We start from the raw sequence: 22343 nt of genomic DNA on the forward strand, positions 1-22343 counted from the left end.
GCGTCGTTTAATTTAATAAATTTACTTTCTCCCCCCTAATTTAAGTTGAATATCAAGACCGAGCAATTATATGGATATTCATTCAATTGACAATTTTGACTTTTTTTTTAAATGATTAATTTTGAAATTACACCAATATCTATTATCCTTTTTTTTATTTTACTTGCAGGTATAGAGAGGCTATCAAGATTGAACAACTTGAAGATGCTTAATTTAAGTGAAAACTCATTCAACAATAGCATCTTATCATCTCTAACTCCTCTTTCATCATTAAGATCATTAAAATTATCTTACAATAGATTGGAATCATATGTCTTGAATCTAAGATTAAAAAAAAAAAACACTAACAGCGAACCAAACACCTCCACAACTTATTATTATTATTATTATTATTATTATTGTGGTGAGGTTTGAAACATTCAACTCAATTTGTACTTATTACAGAATTTGATTCTTTGAGAAATTTAGAGGAGCTAGAAATTGGCGGGAACAAGATTGACAAATTTGTGGTCTCAAAAGGTACTAGAACAACTGTAAAAAAATGTAAACTTCTACAAATTAGCTAGATTCTTTGCCATTTGGTTTATTATTTTGCAGGTTTGAGGAAGTTGAGGTATCTCAGTTTAAGTGGTATCAAACTCAATCATAGCATCTTATCTTCTCTGACTATCTTTCTTCGTTAAGAGAATTATATCTACATGATACGGGATTCAAAGGAACATTCGATATTCGAGGTAAGTCTAAGCCCTGCTTTCTCATTTTATATATGCTAGCTAGACTTGTGTATCATCGACATAATTTAATATTTAATTTGATTAGTCTGAAGGAATTACATGCTAATTTAAGCATATTTTATTTACTATGTCAATCAATTAATTAATTAATTACTATTTGGCTTGGTTTGGACGAAATTCTCATGATGTTTTAATTTCTTTAAATTAATTAATTAATTAACTCTATTTTTAAGTCTTAAGTCTGGGCATGTTTGCAGAATTTGATTCCTTCAATAACTTAGAAGTGTTGAACATGAGATACAATGAAATCGACAATCTTGTGGTTCCTCAAGGTAAACAATTAAAATATTATTCAATTACATTATTTTGATTCATTTGATTAGAGAAGGCCAAAAAGGTCCAAAAAAATAATAATAATAAAGAAACAGATAATTTGTATTATTTAAAAAACATAATGTAATAAAGATTTGATTCCAGTTCTTTAATCTTTAAAGCGATTGAAAAACAATGTTGCTCTTTTCCCAAAGCATAAAATACGAATTGAATGCCAATTAACTTAATCATTCATTTCGTTTAGCTCTAAATTTAGGCAATGAATTTTTATATTATTTCAAAAACAGGACGTAGTAGAATTTAAAAAAAAAATAGATGTAATAAAGATTTGATTCCAGTTCATTAATCTTTACAGTGATTGAAAAACGATACTACTTCCCAAAGCATAAAATACGAATTGACTCCCAATTAAATTGATCATTTATTTCGTTTAGGTCTAAATTTAGAAAAATGAATTTTGATTCTCTTCAATCCTTTCCTAATTATTATTAATAAACAAGTTACAGAGGTTTGAGGAAGCTGAAAAGCCTTGATCTATCGGGAGTTGGAATTAGAGATGGAAGCAAGTTGTTACAGTCAATGGGATCATTCCCATCCCTCAACACTCTTGACCTTTTCGTTTAGTAATTTTACGGAAACAGTGACAACTACTACTCAAGTTAAGTAAAAGGTACAGATGTGGCCAAATTTATAAATAAATTGTTAATTAATTAATTTTTCCGTATTATTAATTAAGCTAAATTCGTTGCTCCTTCCTTCTAAATCTAAACAGAGTTGCACAATTTCACCAACTTGGAATATTTGGCATTGGACTCTTCCTCTCTCCATATAAGCCTTCTGCAAAGCATTGCATCAATATTCCCTTCGTTAAAAAATCTATTGATGTATGGTTGTGAAGTCAATGGTGTCGTACGCGGTCAAGGTAAAAGAAAGGGGTGAATGTGAACTCACTCAATGGTGTCCTACGTGTTCAACATTTTTATTTATTTATTTATTTATCGTTTAATGTTTCTGCTAGGTTTTCCTTATTTCAAGAGTTTGGAATATTTGGTGATGGATAGAACCCGCATTGCACTCAACACCAGCTTTCTTCAAATCATCAGTGAATCGATGCCTTCTCTTAAGTACTTATCACTGTCAGATTCTACTCTTGGCACTAACAGCAGCAGGATTCTTGATCAAGGTTAATCAGATGCTCCCACCCTCCCTTTTTAATCTGTAATATTAATTTTCAATTAAATATTTAATTACACAAACGAATCACTTATTATAAAAGAACAATACGCATTCATTAATTTTTATATTGTATTAATTGATGAATTTAATAAATTTTCAGGCCTCTGTTCGTTGGTGCATTTGCAAGAGTTGTACATTGATAATAATGATTTAAGAGGTAGCTTGCCTTGGTGCTTGGCAAATATGACATCCCTCAGGATATTAGATGTTTTTGCCAATCAACTTACTGGAAGCATCTCCTCATCTCCCCTCGTTCATTTGACATCTATTGAAGAGCTGTATCTTTCAAACAATCACTTGCGGATCCCAATTTCACTTGAACCACTTTTCAATCACTCAAGACTCAAGATTTTCCGTACTTACAACAACGAAATAAATGCAGAAATAATTGAGTCACATTCTTTGACTGCCCCAAACTTCCAATTACAATCTCTCTCGATGTCTTCCCTTCATGGAGATGGTGTCACATTCCCCAAATTCCTTTACCATCAACATGACTTGGAGGATGTTGATCTCTCACACATAAAGATGAATGGAGAATTTCCAAATTGGTTGTTAGAAAACAACACAAAATTAGAAACTCTTTTTCTGGTTAATGATTCTCTTGCAGGACCTTTCTGGTTGCCAATTCATTCATACAAGCGGTTAAGACTGTTGGATATATCCAACAACAACTTCCAAGGTTGCATTCCAGTAGAAATTGGAGATATTTTACCAAGTTTATTATCTTTTAACATTTCCATGAATGCTTTGTGTGGTAGCATTCCCTCTTCATTTGGTAAGATGAACTTCCTCAGATTTCTGGACTTATCCAACAATCAATTGACTGGTGAATCCCCGAGCACTTGGCCGTCGGTTGCGTCAACTTGAAGTCTCTTGTGTTATCAAACAACAGCCTAAATGGTCACATGTTCCCTAGAAATTTTAATCTGACAAACTTGAGATGGTTACAATTGGATGGCAATCACTTCGTAGGAGAGAACCCACAAAGTTTGTCTAAATGCTCCTCACTAGAAGGATTGTACCTTAACAATAATAGTCTTTCAGGTAAGATTCCACGATGGTTGGGTAATCTCACAAGGTTAAACCATATTATAATGCCCGAGAATCATCTTGAAGGTCTTATTCCAGTGGAGTTTTGTCAACTTTATTCGCTTTAGATTTTGGACATTTCAGACAACAACATATCTGGAAGGTTACCATCTTGTTTCCATTATCTCTCTATCGAACAAGTTCACTTGTCGAAAAATATATTACATGGACAACTAAAAGAAGGTACATTTTCTAATTGCTCTTCCCTCGTGACATTAGATCTTAGCTATAACCGCATTAATGGCAGCATTCCGGAATGGGTTGATGGGCTTTCTCAGTTAAGCCACCTTATCTTAAGTCACAATAATCTTGAAGGGGAAGTATCAGTTCAATTGTGCAAATTAAACCAACTACAATTGTTAGATCTTTCTAATAATAATCTTCACGATCATATTCCTCCTTGCTTTGATAACACCAAACTTCATGAAAGTTACAACAATAGTTCTAGTCCTGATGAGCAATTTGAAATATCTTTTTTCATCGAAGGCCCTCAGGGATCGGTAAAAAAGCAAATTCATGAAATTTTTGAGTTCACAACAAAGAACATTGCGTACATTTACCAAGGAAAAGTGCTTAGCCTCCTATCAGGACTTGATCTTTCTTGCAACAAGCTAATCAGTCATATTCCTCCTCAAATTGGAAATTTGACAAGGATTGAAACATTGAATCTATCACACAACAACTTGACAGGATCGATCCCATCAACATTTTCAAACTTGAAGCATGTCGAAAGTTTGGATCTTTCCAACAACAAATTGAATGGGAAAATCCCTCATCAACTTGTGGAGTTAAAGACATTAGCTATTTTCAGTGTGGCATACAATAACTTATCAGGCGAAATTCCAGAATGGACTGCACAATTTGCAACATTTAACGAGAGTAGCTATGAGGGAAATACTTTTCTTTGTTGACTGCCAATGCCCATTTGCATATCACCAGCAACTATGCCAGAGGCTTCAATTGGCAATGAACGAGATGATAATTTAATTGACATGGACAGTTTCTTTATCACATTTACAACATCGTACGTAATTGTGATATTCGGAATTGTTATTGTTTTATATGTAAATTCTTATTGGCGACGTAGATGGTTTTACTTTGTTGAAATGTGGATAACTTCATGTTACTATTTTGTTGTAAACAATCTTATTGCAACAAGATATTGTCATTGAAATTAATTAGCAGTTTAATTACGATTCTTTAAGTTCTAATCAAGTTTGCTTACGAAATAAATTTATTTTTATTTTTTTATTAAAATTGTAGTAGTATTTAGCGTTATATAGCTTCCAACTTCCAAGCACTTCACATTTGTCTCTACACTTCCAAACCCATATCTATCCACCATAACTTATACTTCCCTATACTATGCAGCATACTTTATTTAAGAGAACCATCTCCAATGTTAAAAGCAGCCACTCTATAACATTCATTTAGAAACTATATTCAGAATAGTTTTATAATCATACACAAGAAATGAAACACCTAGATGCACTTGATCGCCTATTTTACTTTAAAAAATAATGATTATGGTGCTATCATCATCTTCTTCACTAGCAACATTAACACCAAATCCAGTGATGGACCTAGACATTTTATCAAGAAAGGTATATATATATAATAAAGTTGAAGCTTGACAAAAAATTCAGGAAGATTAATGCCTCGCCACAGTAAGGGGCACAACAACATCAAAGTAGAGATGAAGCAAAATATTCTCAAAGCTAAAACTATCAAATCCACCCACCAGAATTTCATATCTCCTCGACAATTTTAAGAACTAAAGATAATTAGGATTTAACATTAGTTTTTTATATATTAGTTTCATAATTTACAAATCAATGAAGATGAAGATTATGCTAATGAATTCAAATTATACCATACATTCTCGAGATGTTACCAAAAATTTCTAAAGTCAATCCCACATATTTCATAATTTTAAGACTAGAAAATTTCATTAGTTAGAAGTTTCATTACCTTCAAGTGGAAGATGAAGAACATTATACAATTGATTCAGATTATATCATACATACTCCAAATGTAACTAGAAATTAACAAGTTCATGCGCACAGATTTCATAACATTATGATTGGAAAGCTTCAGAAAGAGAAATTCTAAATTCAATCTCTTGCATCAAGGTGGTTTGATTGATTTGAGTTACTTTCTGATCAAGCTACTAATATAACATTCAAGTCAGGGAGAAAGTAAATTAAAACTGGGAAGAAATAACAGTAAAAATTTGTTGCTAAACATGATGTGTATTTTTTTTAAGGCAATTTGGAAACAGAGTTGTTACTACAGATATTCTCCTCAACTTGGAGATAAATACAAATATTAAAATGCATATAATCGCACATATTACTTGGATCTTAGTAAGATTTCATTAAGAGAAGCAATCAAACCAGTTATCAATTGTTGCAATCGTTCTATAAGCTAAAATAGCAATATAATACAAGAAAAAGAACATATAGATACTTGGCAAGAGTTCATTAAGAAGTCGCATCACATTCGGGTGAGTTTGCTTCTGATATCTTCCTAGCTGGGGCTTTTTCTTGTCTTTCTATGTATGCCGAGGGAAACCAACCAGCTTGGCCCTTGCATTCACCTTCCGACCATCCAGTAGGAGCCACCTTGAGAAGTTATAACTAAAATGGTGAATTAAACAAAAGTTGACCATTCAAAGACCTAAGGGGAAAACTAATTCTTTTATGCTAATGAATTCAAATTATACCATACATTATCTAGATGTTACCAAAAATTTCCAAGTCAACCCCACATATTTCATAATTTTAAGACTGGAAAGTTTTCATTAGTTAGAAGTTTCATTACCTTCAAGTGGAAGATGAAAAAGAACATTATGCAAGTGATTCAGATTATATCATACATACTCTGAATGCAACTAGAAATTAACAAGTTCATGCCCACAGATATCATAACATTATGATTGGAAAGTTTCACAAAGGCGGAGAAATTCTAAATTCAATCTCTTGCATCAAGGTAGTTTGATTAATATGAGTTACTTTGTGATCAATCTACTAATATAACATTCAATTCAGGGAGAAAGTAAATTAAAACTGGGAAGAAATAATAGTAAAAATTTGTTGCTAAACATGATGTGTAGTTTTTTTTTTTAGGCAATTTGGAAACACAATTGTTACTACAGATATTCTCCTCAACTTGGAGATAAATACATCTATTAAAATGCATATGATCACACATATTACTTGCAGCTTAGTAAGATTTCATTAAGAGAAGCAACCAATCTACAATCAAACCACTTATAAATTGTCGCAGTCGTTCCATAAACTAAAATGGCAATATAATACAAGAAAAAGAACATATAGATACTTGGCAAGAGTTCACTAAGAAGTCGCACCACATTCGGGTGAGGAGTTTCCTTCTGCTATCTTGCTAGCTGGGGCTTTTTCTTGTCTTTCTACGTATGCCAAGGGAAACCAACCAGCTTGGCCCTTGCATTCACCTTCCGACCATCCAGTAGGAGCCACCTTGAGAGTTATAACTAAAAAAGTGAATTAAACAAAAGTTGACCGTTCAAAGACCTAAGGGGAAAACTAATTCTTTTACGTAGTGAATTAGTTGTGGTTACTGAAATAACAGCACTAGCAACCCTACTATACTATGATTTGCACTTCAATGTAAAAGGGAATATATGGTAGGAAGAAAGAAAACCAACTATCATTTGTTAACTCATTGCTTTTCAATCAAAATTTTAAGAACAAAATGCCATGTGTTTTGAACATCAAATAAGTATAAACATTAGTTCTAAATTCCACATATCATAAGTTGTTAGAAGAATAAGTTAATAGCATAGTAGAAAAATCTATGTGCTGTTATTTAGAGGGGAAAGTACTTGGCAAACGACAACATAATCATCAATTGAAAGACTTAGCTCCCCATTTGCTTGAGCGTCAAATGGATGGATAACCTGCAAGATAATGGGATAAATAGAACTTAATCTTAAAAACAGCATAACAAAAGCAGCAGCAGTAGCAGCAACGTTTATTGTAACCACTATGATTATGGCCAACAAAGATATATTAGAAACAAATTTCCATTTTTACTACAACATTAATATGTACTATACGATATCATGACGATTGGGTTACCAAGAGCTATCAAACTCCAATAAGTTCTGTATAACTTTATGTAGTTATTTAAATTATGGATCAGATTTTAAATCTGAAATTTTGACTGCTCTCCACAAAACATGGCCTATGCACAAGAAAGTCATAGATAATAAGGATTACAAGTGTCCGACATCTTTTGAGTGATGGATTTAACATGACAGCTTATGTTCAGTCAATTTCCTCTGCCTAACAATATAAGCTTTCTCGACCAGATTTATCATCAAATACATAAATTGCCCCCAAGTCACATCTATATAAACATAGTTTTTCTAGGCAAACTAAGTAAGGAGAATCATAATTCAGACATAATCATAAAAAGGCCCATCTAACTTAAGAGAAAATCTCAAAAAGAGGGATGTTGAGCTATCAGTCTTGTCTCTATAAGCAATATCATGACTTTACATCACTGCTACATCGTGAGTGGCTACACAACTTTCAGTGGTTTGTCTTTCTTTGGCATGCCTAATTCAGCTTTGATGTTGCTGAGATATTGATAGTAGAGACACATGATACTTCTAGCTCATCATTCTATCTAGCTCATCCGACAGCTATCACTTTTTTAATTCATTAGTGTTTGCTTAACCTCATGCTTAAAAGTCCTGTTCTCCTAAACAAAGTTTCTTAAGAATGACTTCCTCAGCACCACATTTGGACACTTTTAGAGCAATTTTATTTGGGGAAAAAGAATTTTCAAGGTGTTAACTAATATATTTTAAAAAATAATTACAATTTGTCCTACGATCATATGACAATTTATCTAGGATGAAAGGATACAGACAGACATCTTCCACTTTCAAGACTAATCACTACTTCCGTAGATGTTGTGCAATAATACAAATACTTGACCAGATGCTACTGATAGTAGAAAAAAAAATTATTGCTCCGAAATTAAAATAAAAATGCAATATGTTAAGCAAAAGAAAGCCTCTCAAACCAAAGTGATTGTCCTTGTATTGATCAAGGGATGTAAACATATTACATTTGCAGGATGAGTTTTAATCACTCCCCTGATTTATTTGGGTTGCAATAAAACTAAGCGAGCAACTGTTTGACTTTCAAGTAACAGCTAAATCGGCTATTAAAATTCAAATAAAATCATAATAGAATAATAACAGGCCATCTTGCATGAAAAATTAAGTTTAATTTGTGAATTTTTTTCTATAGACATGTTAGTTCCTGCTGTTGAAATGTTAAAAGCACTGAACAATTATTCAATAAATTATGCAAACATTAAAATAGAGGACATATTAAAAAGTTTCTAATTACAATGTTAACATTTCCTATATTTTAGCATCTGCATATTTTAATTTATTTAAAAGCTACGTCGATCAACTTTGGGCGTGAAGATTTTAGCTTCTACGAGACTTGATTGGAATATGCATAAGGAAGAGTGTTAAAACATGATGCATCCAACGAAAGACAAAACATGTGTAGTCTTTTAATTACGCCAAAACAACAGCTCAAACAAATGACACTTGGACCAACATGCAATCATGAAGTGGCCGGAAAAAGGACAAATGCTACTTTGGCTTACATAAAAAATAACATGTGACTTGACTTTTGTTGGACATGCATCATGTTATTACAAGACAACAGAAATCAGTATGATAGCACTAAAAGTTGACAATAACATGAAGATAAGAGGCAGAATGTCAACACATGCATAGGCACACACAAGAAAGTATTAACTTATATACCATAGCAAAAAGTCTTTGATATGTCATCTGTTGCTGCTGTGATTCAACTGACAGCATGGCAGCTGTCGCTTCTCTACCAAGAGCCATTATTGTAGATTTAAGCTCGGTCAATCTTGCTTCTGCATTTCGAAGCTTCACAGCACTCTCTGCTGATATATCAGATTCCCTAATCTTTGATCGGCGCCTAAATACTTCAGCTGCCTGGTGAAAATATTCAATATAAATCTAAAATAATTCTCATCTTGCCTTATACATGCATATGTTACCTCAAAGCTTACCTGGGCTTCAACTTCATGTCTAAGTTTGTCATAACGATGAGTCAGGTGTCGAGCATCTTCCAAAGGTGCTCCGTTGATTAACGCCCGTAGTGGCTCAGATACCTACATGTCCAAAAACCTGTAACATAGTTAGAAAAATGAAAAGAAAGAGCGAAATGTCAATTAAAAAGTTCTTCCAACATAATCATGGAATTTGGGCCTACTTTAAGGATATATATAAGGATAATTTATGCAATTTTGGGTCTTAGGATGATTCGTATTAGGTTAGTGTTCTTCTCTTCTGTATTTAAGGTTAAAATAGAAATAAACCTATGCAAATATCTAAATTAGGGCTGTAAGACTTCCACAAGCATCCTTCAGTCTAATGGATTTGATTTTACTATAGATGCAAGTGTCTTGATCGAAAATGCTTGGAGTCAATTGAGAGAACTCACGGCCAATAACTTGTCACACGCTAGTCTTTGCTAGTGATGTGAGAAGTCACAAGGTCTCTTCACCATTTGAACCAATAAAATTATTAAGTCATGGATGTCACTAGCAATGATTTTAATATAAAACATTAAATATTTCAGAGTTGTAACTTTAAAATGGATTCTTTTATTCAATATCTTAGAATTAAGTTTTCTTATGAGAAGATAATAGTTTCAGTAGTAATTTACATATAATTTTCTATATTTGAATTATTTTCTAGGTAGGGATGAACTAACTTGATCACGAAGAATCCCAAGCAAAGTTTCAGTAGTAATTTATTATTTCAAAGGGACAAATAAGATTAGTTACAACAAACCCACTAGTTTTATAAAATTCGAGGGAGATGAAATAAAATAAAAAATAAATACAAAATTGGCTTTTATTTTTTAGGTTGACTATATTTTGTGTTCTCTTCGAGCACTACTATAATTGTTCCCTATATATCAGTTACACCCATGCATCATCGACACGAAAAATAAAATCTAATGCACCTGTTTAGTTAAAAAAAAAAAAAAAAAAGCCTTACGGAGCATACCATAGTACCATACAATACAAGGAGTCTTCATTCTCTGGTTTTTCAAACTCTGAAGGGGTCAATATTCCCCAATTCCCCCTCGAAAATTCTGATTACGACATTATTGATCGCTTGATGCAATCAAAGTAGTGACAAAGTTAAGAAAAATATGACTCCTAAGTAATTACTAGGCAGGGCTCCTGAGAGCAACATTGAATTCCACACTATAACACAAACCCAGAAATATAAGTAATGACTCAACTAATGTAAAGACAAAAAGAATATAAAATGATATAGAAAAAGAATTTCAAAGAGATAGCAACATACAATAAACTGAAGCCACTTGATCTGTTCATTGATTGCAGCCTTATACTTGCAAATATGTTACTGTACGCTGGTGCTCTAAGAAGTGAAAATGATGCAACTGATCCATTTACTGTCCAATATTCTATTCATACGAAAAAAATGTTTACATATCTTGCTATAAATATAGCCGTTTGACTGTCTTAATAAAGTCACACACAACCATTCTTATTAAAATAGCAAGATCAAACGCTGCCCTAGATCTTGAACAGATCAACACAAGATGCACAACTTATGATTGAATCCAGAAACAATCAAATCTTTAGCAAGAACAATTAATCAGAGTCAAGAAACAAGTTTAATGAATATAAACCTATAACTGAAACAAATATAGCCAAGAAACAAATAGAGATTTTACATGGTTCAGTTGTACCAAGAATGGCGCAACTTACACCACGGGAGAAGCTTTCTGGTGAGATTTTATTGGTGATCAAAGAACAATCTTTTTACAAAGCTAATAAAAGAGATTTCAGAGAATAAGCTCCACCCTCTCTCTTCAATCTCTCTCTATTTTGTTCACAGTGATGACCCCAATCTGCTTAGTTAGCCAGCTTTATAGCTGCATCAGTAACAAACTATGAACCTGGTGAAGAACTGCTCACATGTTCGTCACGTGTGTTACTTTAATGATGGCCAAAACGACTTCAAACAAATGCCGTTTTGAAGCGTATGAATCATAAGTGAAAACACGTGCTTGTCTCGTGACATTTAAATGCAACAACAAACCCAAAACGCTGCCGTTTTACTCTGTTGAGTTTGATTCATCACTAAGCTTCACGACTAGCAAAGGAGAATTTGATAATTTAATTGACACGAACAATTTTTATATCGCTTTTATAACATCCTATGTAATTTTGATAATGGGAATTATGGGTGTTCTATATGTGTACCCTTGTTGGCAACACTGGTGGTTTTATCTTTGTTGTAGACAACCTTATTCCCACGAGATTTGTCATTGAAATTAACACGTAGTTTCATTACATTTCTGCTTCATTAAAATTCTCAAGTACCAGTCATGTTTGCTTAATTAAGAAATAAAAGTTTTGCCCACCTCGCATTTTCTATTATTTTTCATAAATCAATTAATCTGCAGTGTCAATATCAGGTGTAGTTTTTTATACTAAAAAATAAAGAAAGCAAACATACAAATTCACAGTTTAGAGGGGTAAACTAGGTAAGCGGTTTAGCTTCTAGAACTAGGCTAGCTACCTCACTAAATTCCAAATTATACAGTGAACTGCAAGAAATTGAGAAAACGATGCATTTATAGTTTAATTGAATCATGAGAAAACAATGTAGTCATAGCTCAATATGAAATGATTTCGGAGTGGCATATTGTTTTCAAGTTAATTTGTATACAACACCTGTATATATACCAACTCTGAACCTTATCAATGCGTTGGCGGCAACTTAAGAAGAAAACTATTTCTCCATCTCTTTTTTGAAATTCCACAACGAACCAGCACATTGTCTGGATGAACTCTCTTCGGATAAAAGAGTATTAGAATCACTCTAGAGTATCTTTATGCTGCTGGTTCTAACAGGAATCTGCACGTGGCAACAATTGCTAGATCTACAATCCCCCAACTAACAGTTTGTGTTTCTTAAAAAATTTGAAATACATAATTGCATACCATGAGATAGTGCTACAATCTACTGAGATCTAACTTACATGATAATTTAAGCTACTAATGTTTGCATATTTCTACATGTTAAATTAACACGACCATCTATAATCACTCCAAAACGACAGATGATAAGCGGCTTTTTGCCACTTATTACTAGCATCCACAATTAATTTTTGTTCAGCAATCAGCTTATTTTATAGAAATTGATTTAGTCAGCAACAAACACTATAATTCTTCAAATTAATTTTTGTTCTTTGTAAACTAGTTAGGTGGTTTAGAACTGGGCTAGCTACCTGACTATATTCCAATTTGTACGGTGAATTAATTGAATCATGAGAAAACAATGTGGTCATTGCTCAATATGAGATGATTTCGGAGAGGCATATTGTTTTCAAGTTGATTTAATCCATTTCTAAGCGATGAAGGGGATTGAAGTGGAAAGTTTAAATAACAAATCCTTGTTCTCGAGTTTTACGACGTCGTTACTCCTTCGAAGTGGCAGATTATGCAAGTGAATTAAAAAACAAAATGCATCAATCGCGAGGATGCTACATCAAAAGACAGTTACTCAGCTTTTATACTCTGTTTTCCGGAAACAGAGTATGAAGATGAAGATTATGTCATCAAGTGGAAGATGAAGATTATGAAAGATGAAGATCGAGTTTTGGTTTGATATTGAAGAATTTGAACAGAAAGCCCATAGAAAGTACCTAAATAAGCATATTCTTGGGGTAGAATATGGAGAAAGGAGTTGTCTACTGTGTGTTGCGTAATTATGCTATGATCGGTGCTCTCAACATTGCCCTGAAAACAGTGGGAAATACTTCATATCCTCGACATGATGATAAAAGATTGGTTACCGATTACGTAACTGACTCAGGTGACAACAATCCATTAATAGCACAATTTGAGGTGATGCCGCTCAGGTATATGGTTAACAGGTTTGATTCATCAATGATGAAGTGGACTCAAATTAAAAGATCATATAATAAGCCATTGTTCTTGGGCATATCGTCATTACTCATTACTACTTCAAGTGATCAAAGATGAAGATGAAGATGAAAATTGTGCAAGTGAGTTCAAGAATACCATACATCGTTACTTGGGATACTTCTTCAAATATGGATGGGGTCATAATTTACTCCCACTAATTTCAACCCAATTTTATGATTGGAGTGTCCCACCATGACTCAGACAAATTCTGTTTCAACCTCCTCCACCAATGGATTTTAATTAGTCACTTTGTGATCAAGCAACTTAATTAAACTCAGAGTTCGATTTTGTTGGTACCGCATTTTTTTTTAAATGTGGCCATGTAAGGAGAGCGGCACATAGTGTCGCTTCCTTATCAAGCACTTTAAAGAAGATACAACTGCAATTGTTTTCGTATGTATATATATATATATAAACAACAGCACACATTCAGTTCATAAAAGAAATTTTTGCTAACCATGATAGGTGGTAGTGCTTTTTAGGCAATTTAGAAACAGAGTTGTTCAACTTACAGCAGATGTTCTCCTCTCCTCAAGTTCGACGTAAATACAAATATTAATAAGAATCCATATTATAATGACACACATAACTTGCTTCAAAATTATTAGAAATTACGATTGCTGATTCACAATGCATGTAACTTGGAAGAATTGATATTAAAGGAACAATGACACGCATTAACTTGGAGAGCAATTGCGACAGCAGCCGAGTATATATTAACTAACTAAAATGGCCAATCAGTTTTGCTTGAGAAATAAAATTTTTCATTAAAATTGTAGTAGTATTTCCAAGCACCTCGCATTTGCATCCACATTTTGCTGGAATTTTAAGAAATACAGGTGTCCGAAAGTCTAATCATCGTCCTTACTATTCGAGTACTGGTATGATAATGACGAATTTGAAAAACCCCCCTGTAAAAACAGTTTGTGATCTATGCATGACGAACCACCAACAGTGTAGTAATAGCACAGGAAAAAATCTAACAAAATTAATTGCGTCCATAGATATTCAGATGCTGTCAAGGAAGCTCATGTGAGCCAAATAGTCACCAAAGCAGAGGATTATAACAGCAGCAGCTCACAGCTACAAGTTGATGATTTGGCATGCCAGCTGGCACCTGGTGGTTATATAATTGCTTGTACTCGTGGCTGTTAGTTACAGTTAGTTAATAAGCTACTGCATGATTAGTATGTGAGTTAGTTTTAGCTAATATTGTTAATTAGCTACACAAGTATATATAGCAAAGTCTGTACATTTCCTCTGTAATCTTGTTGAAGAAATAAAAACAAATTCTCAGATTCATACATTTTTCTCTCAATATTTCTTAGCTTCCAAACAAACTGTTTTCTTACTTGGTATCAGAGCCATTGATAATGGCGTCTGTGAATCTAGTTTCTTCAAATTAGATCCAAAATGCTCCCGCTGTTTCCGCTAATATTTCTTTCACTTTCAGTGAAGCTTGATCAAGCTAACTATCTCATATGGCGATCTCAAGTGCTTGCTTCAATTCGTGGCAACAAACTTGAAAAGCTTATTAATGACTCGATTACTCCACCTCCATCTCACGTGGCCCAAAGAGTTGGAGATGATGTCAGATCTGTGGAGAATCCAAACTTTATATCATGGAGATCTCAGGATCAAGTGTTGCTTGGATGGTTACTCTCTTCAATGAGTGAAGGAATCATCAGTCTGGTCTTCAATCTGGAGACATCTCGTGAGGTTTGGAAAGTTGTTGAGGTACAATTTGGTTCTCAATCCAAATCAAGACTGTTACATCTAAGATATATGATTAATTCTACTAGAAAAGATGATATGAAAATCACATATTACTTCATTAAAATGAAAAACATATCTGATAATATGGCTGCAGCAGGAAGTGCCTTGAGTAATGATGACTTAATTTTGCATGTGTTGTCTGGTTTAGGACCAGATTATAATTCAGTAGCTACCTATATAACTGGTCAAGTAGGAACTGGAAAAATGGATCTAAATGAAGCTTATGCAATGCTTTTAACTCAAGAAGCTAGAATTGAACAACAGTCTCATATGCTAGCTGGTACAGATATGAAAAATAATTTTGAACCAAATTTTGCTCAAAACAGAGGACCTAAGAAAGGAAATATGTTCAATGGAAAAGGTTTTGGTAGTTATGGCTACAATTCTGGTTCTGGAAATAACTATAACTCAGGCTTTAGCAACAATGGTCACTACAAAGGAAACTTTGGTACTGAGTTTGCTGGTACTGGTTTTAACAATCAGTTTAAATGATATCAATCCAGTAATCAGAGAGGAGGAGGAGGAGGTAATTGGAACAACAACAATGGACCAAGTAACTTTAACAGTGGTAAACCATCTGTAAATCCTAAGCCACAATGGAATGCATCAAAGCCTACCTGTCAAATTTGCCTTAGGCCTGGACACACTGCCAATATTTGCTGGAAACTTGAAGAGTTTATTACTTCAGGTGCTTACAGACCACCACCAAATAGAGGACCAAAGGCAGCTTATCTGGCCAACATGGATGCTCCAGTTGACAACAATTGGTTTCTGGATAGTGGAGCCACACATCATCTCACAAATGATATGAGCAATATGAATGGTGCTGAACCTTTTACAGGTAATTCCAAACTTATTGTTGGAAATGGTGTTGGTTTGTGCATAACACAATTAGGTTCTGCTGTTCTAAGAATGCCTGATGTCCTGAATTATTCTGATCTTAAGCTAAACAACATTCTACTTGTTCCTAAAATAACCAAAAACCTTATAAGTATTTCCCAATTAACCAAAGATAATGATGTTGTGGTTGAATTTACTGATAGTTTCTGTTTTGTGAAGGACAAGTTGAAGAATTCAGTTATGCTGCAGAGCAAAGCTGAAAAAGGGTTATATAGATTGCTGTGTGTTTCCTCAACCAAGTTCTCTCCTTCACAGTCAAACCAAGGTCTTCTTACTCATGTCGAGTCAGCTGTTTCAAGTCAGCCAATTTCAATGTTTTCAACTGTTGTTTCAAAATTTCTAAATAAAATTGCTTGCTGTTTGCATACAGAAGCACTATGTTGTCAAACTCCAAGTTGTATGTTAAATACTATGGTTTTGCAACAGAGGCTAGGTCATCCTAACACTAAGGTGCTTAGTCATGTAATCAATTCCTGTTCTTCTTTAAAGAATATCAGTGGTAATAAAACAATTGATTCTTGTGATGCTTGTAAGATGGGAAAAATGCATAAACTTCATTTTCCAATTACTGAAACCAAAACCAAAAATCCTTTGGAATTTTTACATACTGATTTGTGGGGACCCTCTCCTACACCTTCTATCCAAGGATACAAATATTATGTTAGCTTTGTGGATGACTTCACAAGGTTCACCTGGATTTTCCCTTTGAAAACCAAATCTGATACATTTCAAGTGTTTAAAATCTTTAAAGCTCAGGTGGAAAAACAATTGGATAAGCCTATTAAATGCCTTCAGTCAGATTGGGGTGGGGAATACAGATCATTTGTTCATTTTCTTCATGAAACAGGAATACAATTTAGACATTCATGCCCTTATACACACAATCAAAATGGCCTTGTAGAAAGAAAGCATAGACACATAACTGAGTTGGGATTAACTTTACTTGCACAAGCTAAATTACCTATCAAATTCTGGTGGGACTCTTTTCATACAGCCACTCACATTATTAACAGATTACCAACTCCTGTCCTTTCCATGAAAACTCCCTATGAATGTCTCTTTCATTTGATACATGATTATCCTTTTCTCAAAACTTTTGGTTGTGCTTGTTTCCCATTCTTAAGAGATTACAATCGTCACAAGTTTGATTTCCATTCATCTAAGTGTGTCTTCCTAGGATACAGTCCTTTGCACAAAGGTTACAAGTGTCTTCATCCATCAGGGAAAATTTACATAGCCAGCCATGTTCTTTTTTATGAAACCTCTTTTCCATACTCCACTGATTCACATTTTTTGAAGTCCTTGCCATCTAAGGTTTCTGACTTTCAATATAGTTCTCTACAATTTTACAATGTTTCAGTTCCTCATAGCAATCTAAAACCTTTTGAAGCCGCTGCAGCAGACACTGATTCTCATACTTCTAGTTCTAATCACAATATCATGTTACCTTCTTTTCCACTCATCCTGTTTCTTCCACTGATACCATATCCTCACCTATCATTCACACCACATCTCCTATCACAACTCCAAACACTTCACCTTCACCCATCATCCAACACCATTCTCCAGAATCTCCTATAACACATCAGGGCCATTCTCTAGAATCTCCTATAACACATCAGGTTCCCTTACATACATCACCCTCCAGACCATCTTTATCCTCTGCTCATCCTATGATTACCAGAGCCAAAACTGGTATCTTCAAACCTAAGGCATTCTTAACAGCACATAATAGCCTAGAGCCTTCTAGTGTTGATGAAGCTTTAGCTGATCCTAAGTGGCAAGCTACAATGCAACTGGAATATGATGCACTTATTCAAAACAAAACCTAGAATCTAGTTCCAATGGATCCAGCTCATAAACTAGTGGGTTGTAAGTGGGTTTTCAGAACAAAGTATAATACAAATGGCTCAGTCTCTAAGTATAAGGCTCAGTTCGTTGCCAAGGGTTTCCATCAAACAGCTGGGGTTTACTATTCAGAAACTTACAGTCCTGTAGTTAAGTCTTCCACTGTCAGAGTTATACTGAGCTTAGCTGTCATGCAAGGCTGGAATATTAGGCAAATAGACATCAATAATGCCTTTCTTAATGGGGATCTCATTGAAGATGTGTACATGCAACAACCAGAGGACTTTGTTTTAGAGGGAGGCTACATCTGTAAGCTAAACAAAGCTCTTTATGGTTTAAAACAGGCACCAAGGGCCTGGTATGATAAACTTAAGGGCTGTCTTACAGATTGGAATTTTACAAATTCTAAGGCCGATACCTCACTGTTTATTAGGCATGACATTAAAGGCATAATCCTTGTCTTGATCTATGTAGATGATGTTTTAGTCACAGGACCAGATTCAGTCTTGCTGGAGGCCTTCATCACAAACTTAAGTAAAGTGTTTGCCTTAAAAGACTTAGGTTTGGTGTCATACTTCCTTGGTATAGAAGTCAGCTACACAGATCATGGAATGCATCTCTCCCAAACTAAGTATATCAAGGATTTGCTAGCTAAAGCATCAATGCAGAACTGCAAAGAGACAGAAACTCCTTTCAGCACAGGATACAAATTAGAAAGAGCAGCTAAAGGCCTATTGGGTGCAGAATTTGAAAATCCAACTCTCTACAGAAGTATCGTTGGAGGACTTCAATACTTGATCTTAACCAGACCAGACATTGCCTATTCAGTACATAAACTCAGCCAGTATCTAAGTGCTCCAACTCTCCAACATTGGTTAGCTTGTAAAAAGGTGTTGAGATATTTACAAGCAACCATTACACATGGTCTTTATATTCAACAAGAGGGGACTTTGGAAACAATTGGATTGACAGGGTATTCAGATGCTGATTGGGCATGTGATATTGATGACAGAAAATCCATTGGAGCTTACTGCATTTTCCTTGGTAATAATCTAGTTTCCTGGTCTTCGAAAAAGCAAGCTATTGTAGCACAGTCCAGCACTGAAAGTGAATACCGAGCTTTGTCAGCAGCAAGTTCAGAGCTTACTTGGCTACAATCCTTGTTTTTTGAACTGAAGATTATCAAGTTGCCAACTCCTGTTCTCTGGTGTGATAATCAGGGTGCAGGTGATCTAGCTAAAAATCCAGTGTTTCACTCTAAGTCCAAACATATAGAGCTGGATGTTCATTACATTAGAGATAAGGTTCTGAATAAAGAGTTAGAAGTGAGGTACATTCCCACTGAAGAGCAAGTGGCGGATGTTCTTACCAAGCCTCTGTCATTTCCAAAGTTTAGCTATTTTCGTTCCAAGCTCAATGTGATCAATAGACCCTTGAGCTTGAGAGGGGATGTCAAGGAAGCTCATGTGAGCCAAATAGTCACCAAAGCAGAGGATTATAACAGCAGCAGCTCACAGCTACAAGTTGATGATTTGGCATGCCGGCTGGCACCTGGTGGTTATATAATTGCTTGTACTCGTGGCTGTTAGTTACAGTTAGTTAATAAGCTACTGCATGATTAGTATGTGAGTTAGTTTTAGCTAATATTGTTAATTAGCTACACAAGTATATATAGCAAAGTCTGTACATTTCCTCTGTAATCTTGTTGAAGAAATAAAAACAAATTCTCATATTCATATCATTTTTCTCTCAATATTTCTTAGCTTCCAAACAAACTGTTTTCTTACTGATGCAAACAATAATTGTAAATTCTTTTTATTTTAAAAAATATAAGAAAATTGTATATGGAGATGGATAAGATGCTTAATTTAATTAATTTACTTACTTTCATGCACATCGTCTTTCCATCTAAAGAAAACTTGGTGGTGAGAACGATATGAAGTTGCGAGTTGCTGCCGATAGCTGCTGATTAATAATAAAACGAGACAAATTTTCTTGATTGACTTACATGATCCTAGATCTAATGTATGTTTCTTATTGGCAGGGACCTCAATAAGTTTGCACAAACTGCAGTGGAGTACAGTAAGTGTTGATACAAATTCTGAAATTCTTAATTCCGTCTGCATACTGTGAATAGCCTCTGTTTCAAATTCCAACATTTCCCAGTTTCAGCTCGACATTTTAAAGACATTCTACGTGATTCTTAATTATCTCTATTGATAAGTATGTGATCCAAATCTACAAAATCATACAGAGCATTAATTATCTCTATTGAAGCTTTAATTTTAATGATGCTAGCTATATTTGTATAATTTATAATCGGTCCGGCCACCATGTACTATCTTTTTATGATTAAACCATCTTCAACAAGATTTTCTTCAATTTTCTCCAAGAGGAGCTGGAGCTGTGTCTCTGATTAGCCAACGAATTAGCTGCAATTAATATCAACATTGCCCACCCAAGAAATAAGAGTGATTTAAAGAATTAGCAAGACTTCATTGAGAGGAGCGATCAAACCACCTCCTTATCACTTGCGGCAGCCGTCTATTAACTAAAATGCCAATTTGATACAAGAAGAAACAAGAAGTACGTACTTGGCAATTGTGTTCATTAAGAAGTGACATAGCGTTCAGGTGATGACTTTGCTTTTGTTATCTTGCTAACAATGGTAGTCTAATTTTAGTTTTACTGTGACCACTATTCAAGGTAGGCGAAAGTTACAGATGTGGCAAAATCAATAATTAAATTCATAAAATGTTAAAAAATGAAACTTATAAATTTTGCATGACTACTTACTAATAAATAAATAAGTTAAAATGTAGTTAGTTAATCTAACACCATATTATATCTTATTTGATAATAGTATAAAAAATAAATAATTGAATAAACAAATATGGCTTTCTAAACAATAAAAATTCTAGAGTTAAAATTTATATTGTTATTTTATTTTTTTAAATTGACATTTTTCTATTGTCTTCCATGTACAGAGATTTTGAGAGTTGAGAAGAATATATTTGATGAAGCTTGATAGCACTTGATGGGATAGCAAGTAAGGGTAAATATTTATTAATTATTTTTATTAAATAAAATATTTATTTTTGTTATTTATTTCAATTATATCTATTTTGTTCAAGTTAAAATACTAAATATAAATTTGAGGTAGACATTTTTACAGATCATCTAAGCTCTCAAATCTAAAATTTTGTGTAGATTTAAATTCATAATTTTCGTTAATTTTCATATATTCATATAAACAAATTTATGAGATTTTTTCTTTTCAGCATGTTATATTTTGAAACTTTCAATGTATTATTCTAGTTTTATTTAAATAATTAATTTATTTAAATTTTATTTAATTTTGAATTTGATTAGTAGTAAAATTATTTTTATATCAAATTTTTTTATTTAAATAGCTCGTGGATTGGGCAAAATTAAAAAAATTTAATCCATAAAATGATAGATTGGATATGAATTGAATCAAATCCACATTCGATTCACAATTGCATGGATTGGATTTGGATTAAATTTCATCAATCCATGGATTAGATTGGATTAAAAATTTATTATCCACAAAATCGTGAATCGGATATGGACTGATGTTCAATCCGCAAAATCCGATCCCCGAACACTCCTCCATCAAAATTTTCAAGAATATGTTTTATCTTACAATTTTTTTTTTAAAGTCATAGTCTAATGGCAGTCCAATTTCTACTCCATCCATATAAGTAGAATTCAAATCTCATACCTCTTATCTCCACACAAGAGATTTAACCAATTGAAATAGCTAGCACCCACAAATATACTAGTACAGCATCTCTTAACGTTTAACATACGTATAATTAACGCTATAGCTATTGATAAACACATTGTTCAATATATGATCAAGAATCTAATCCTGCGAGCAACAGCAGTAAGAAGAACCATTATAATGCCTAGCTCTTATCCTCTGGCCCGATGCTTCATCATAGTGATTTAAAAAATCAACAACAGCTCTCTAAAAGAAATGAAGATATCATCTACGTAAAGAACCCGAGACGGAGATTCACAACCCATAAGAACTGAGATAAATTGGACCAGACTAGTAATCTTGAGATAAGTTGAAATCAAAGCACCAGAATTTAAAAATCTTTCGGCTAAGCCCTTGAGGAATTTTCTAGAGTACGGCTTTTGCTTACCTCTGTTTAATTTCTCTTATATGTTTCTTTCATTTTATTAATAAAGTTAAATAATAAATTAAAGAACGAGGGAAGATTTTTCCAAGTCATGCATCAATCAAGAAACCGACCAAATTAGTTTCTCTCCATGATTTTTAAAAACTAGAAAAAATTTTTATTTGAA

General features: G+C 33.7%; 3 protein-coding genes across 7 annotated transcripts; 2 read left to right on the plus strand and 1 right to left on the minus strand.

Annotated features, from left to right (window-relative positions):
• The first annotated feature begins 335 nt into the window (after positions 1–335).
• Positions 336–3188, plus strand: LOC102612113 (receptor-like protein 13). Of its 5 annotated transcripts, XM_052431628.1 has the most exons (6): positions 336–519; positions 598–734; positions 992–1079; positions 1838–1989; positions 2086–2250; positions 2404–3188. In XM_052431628.1, exons 3-6 carry the CDS (start codon positions 1027–1029, stop codon positions 3171–3173), a joined length of 1140 nt encoding a protein of 379 aa, XP_052287588.1. In that variant the 5' UTR covers positions 336–519; positions 598–734; positions 992–1026; the 3' UTR covers positions 3174–3188. The 5 variants fall into 5 exon arrangements, with proteins under 5 accessions (XP_052287588.1, XP_052287587.1, XP_052287589.1 ...); XM_052431627.1 differs by having other exon boundaries at positions 336–734; XM_052431629.1 differs by having other exon boundaries at positions 336–734; positions 992–1066; positions 1840–1989.
• A 23-nt stretch (positions 3189–3211) lies between these two features.
• Positions 3212–4306, plus strand: LOC107175494 (receptor-like protein 15). The gene is made up of 2 exons (XM_052431357.1): positions 3212–3350; positions 3480–4306. The coding sequence occupies exons 1-2, from the start codon at positions 3212–3214 to the stop codon at positions 4304–4306; spliced, it is 966 nt and encodes a 321-aa protein (XP_052287317.1).
• Positions 4307–5635: 1329 nt separating this feature from the next.
• LOC102612415 (SH3 domain-containing protein 1-like) lies at positions 5636–12841 on the minus strand. The gene is made up of 5 exons (XM_052431358.1): positions 12782–12841; positions 9513–9614; positions 9235–9435; positions 6766–7335; positions 5636–6019 (listed from the first exon to the last, which is right to left on the minus strand). Exons 1-4 carry the CDS (start codon positions 12839–12841, stop codon positions 7231–7233), a joined length of 468 nt encoding a protein of 155 aa, XP_052287318.1. The 3' UTR covers positions 5636–6019; positions 6766–7230.
• Between the last annotated feature and the right edge of the window lie 9502 nt (positions 12842–22343).

The sequence above is a fragment of the Citrus sinensis genome, chromosome 7 (assembly GCF_022201045.2).
Source record: "Citrus sinensis cultivar Valencia sweet orange chromosome 7, DVS_A1.0, whole genome shotgun sequence".
NCBI classification, from domain to species: Eukaryota; Viridiplantae; Streptophyta; class Magnoliopsida; order Sapindales; family Rutaceae; genus Citrus; species Citrus sinensis.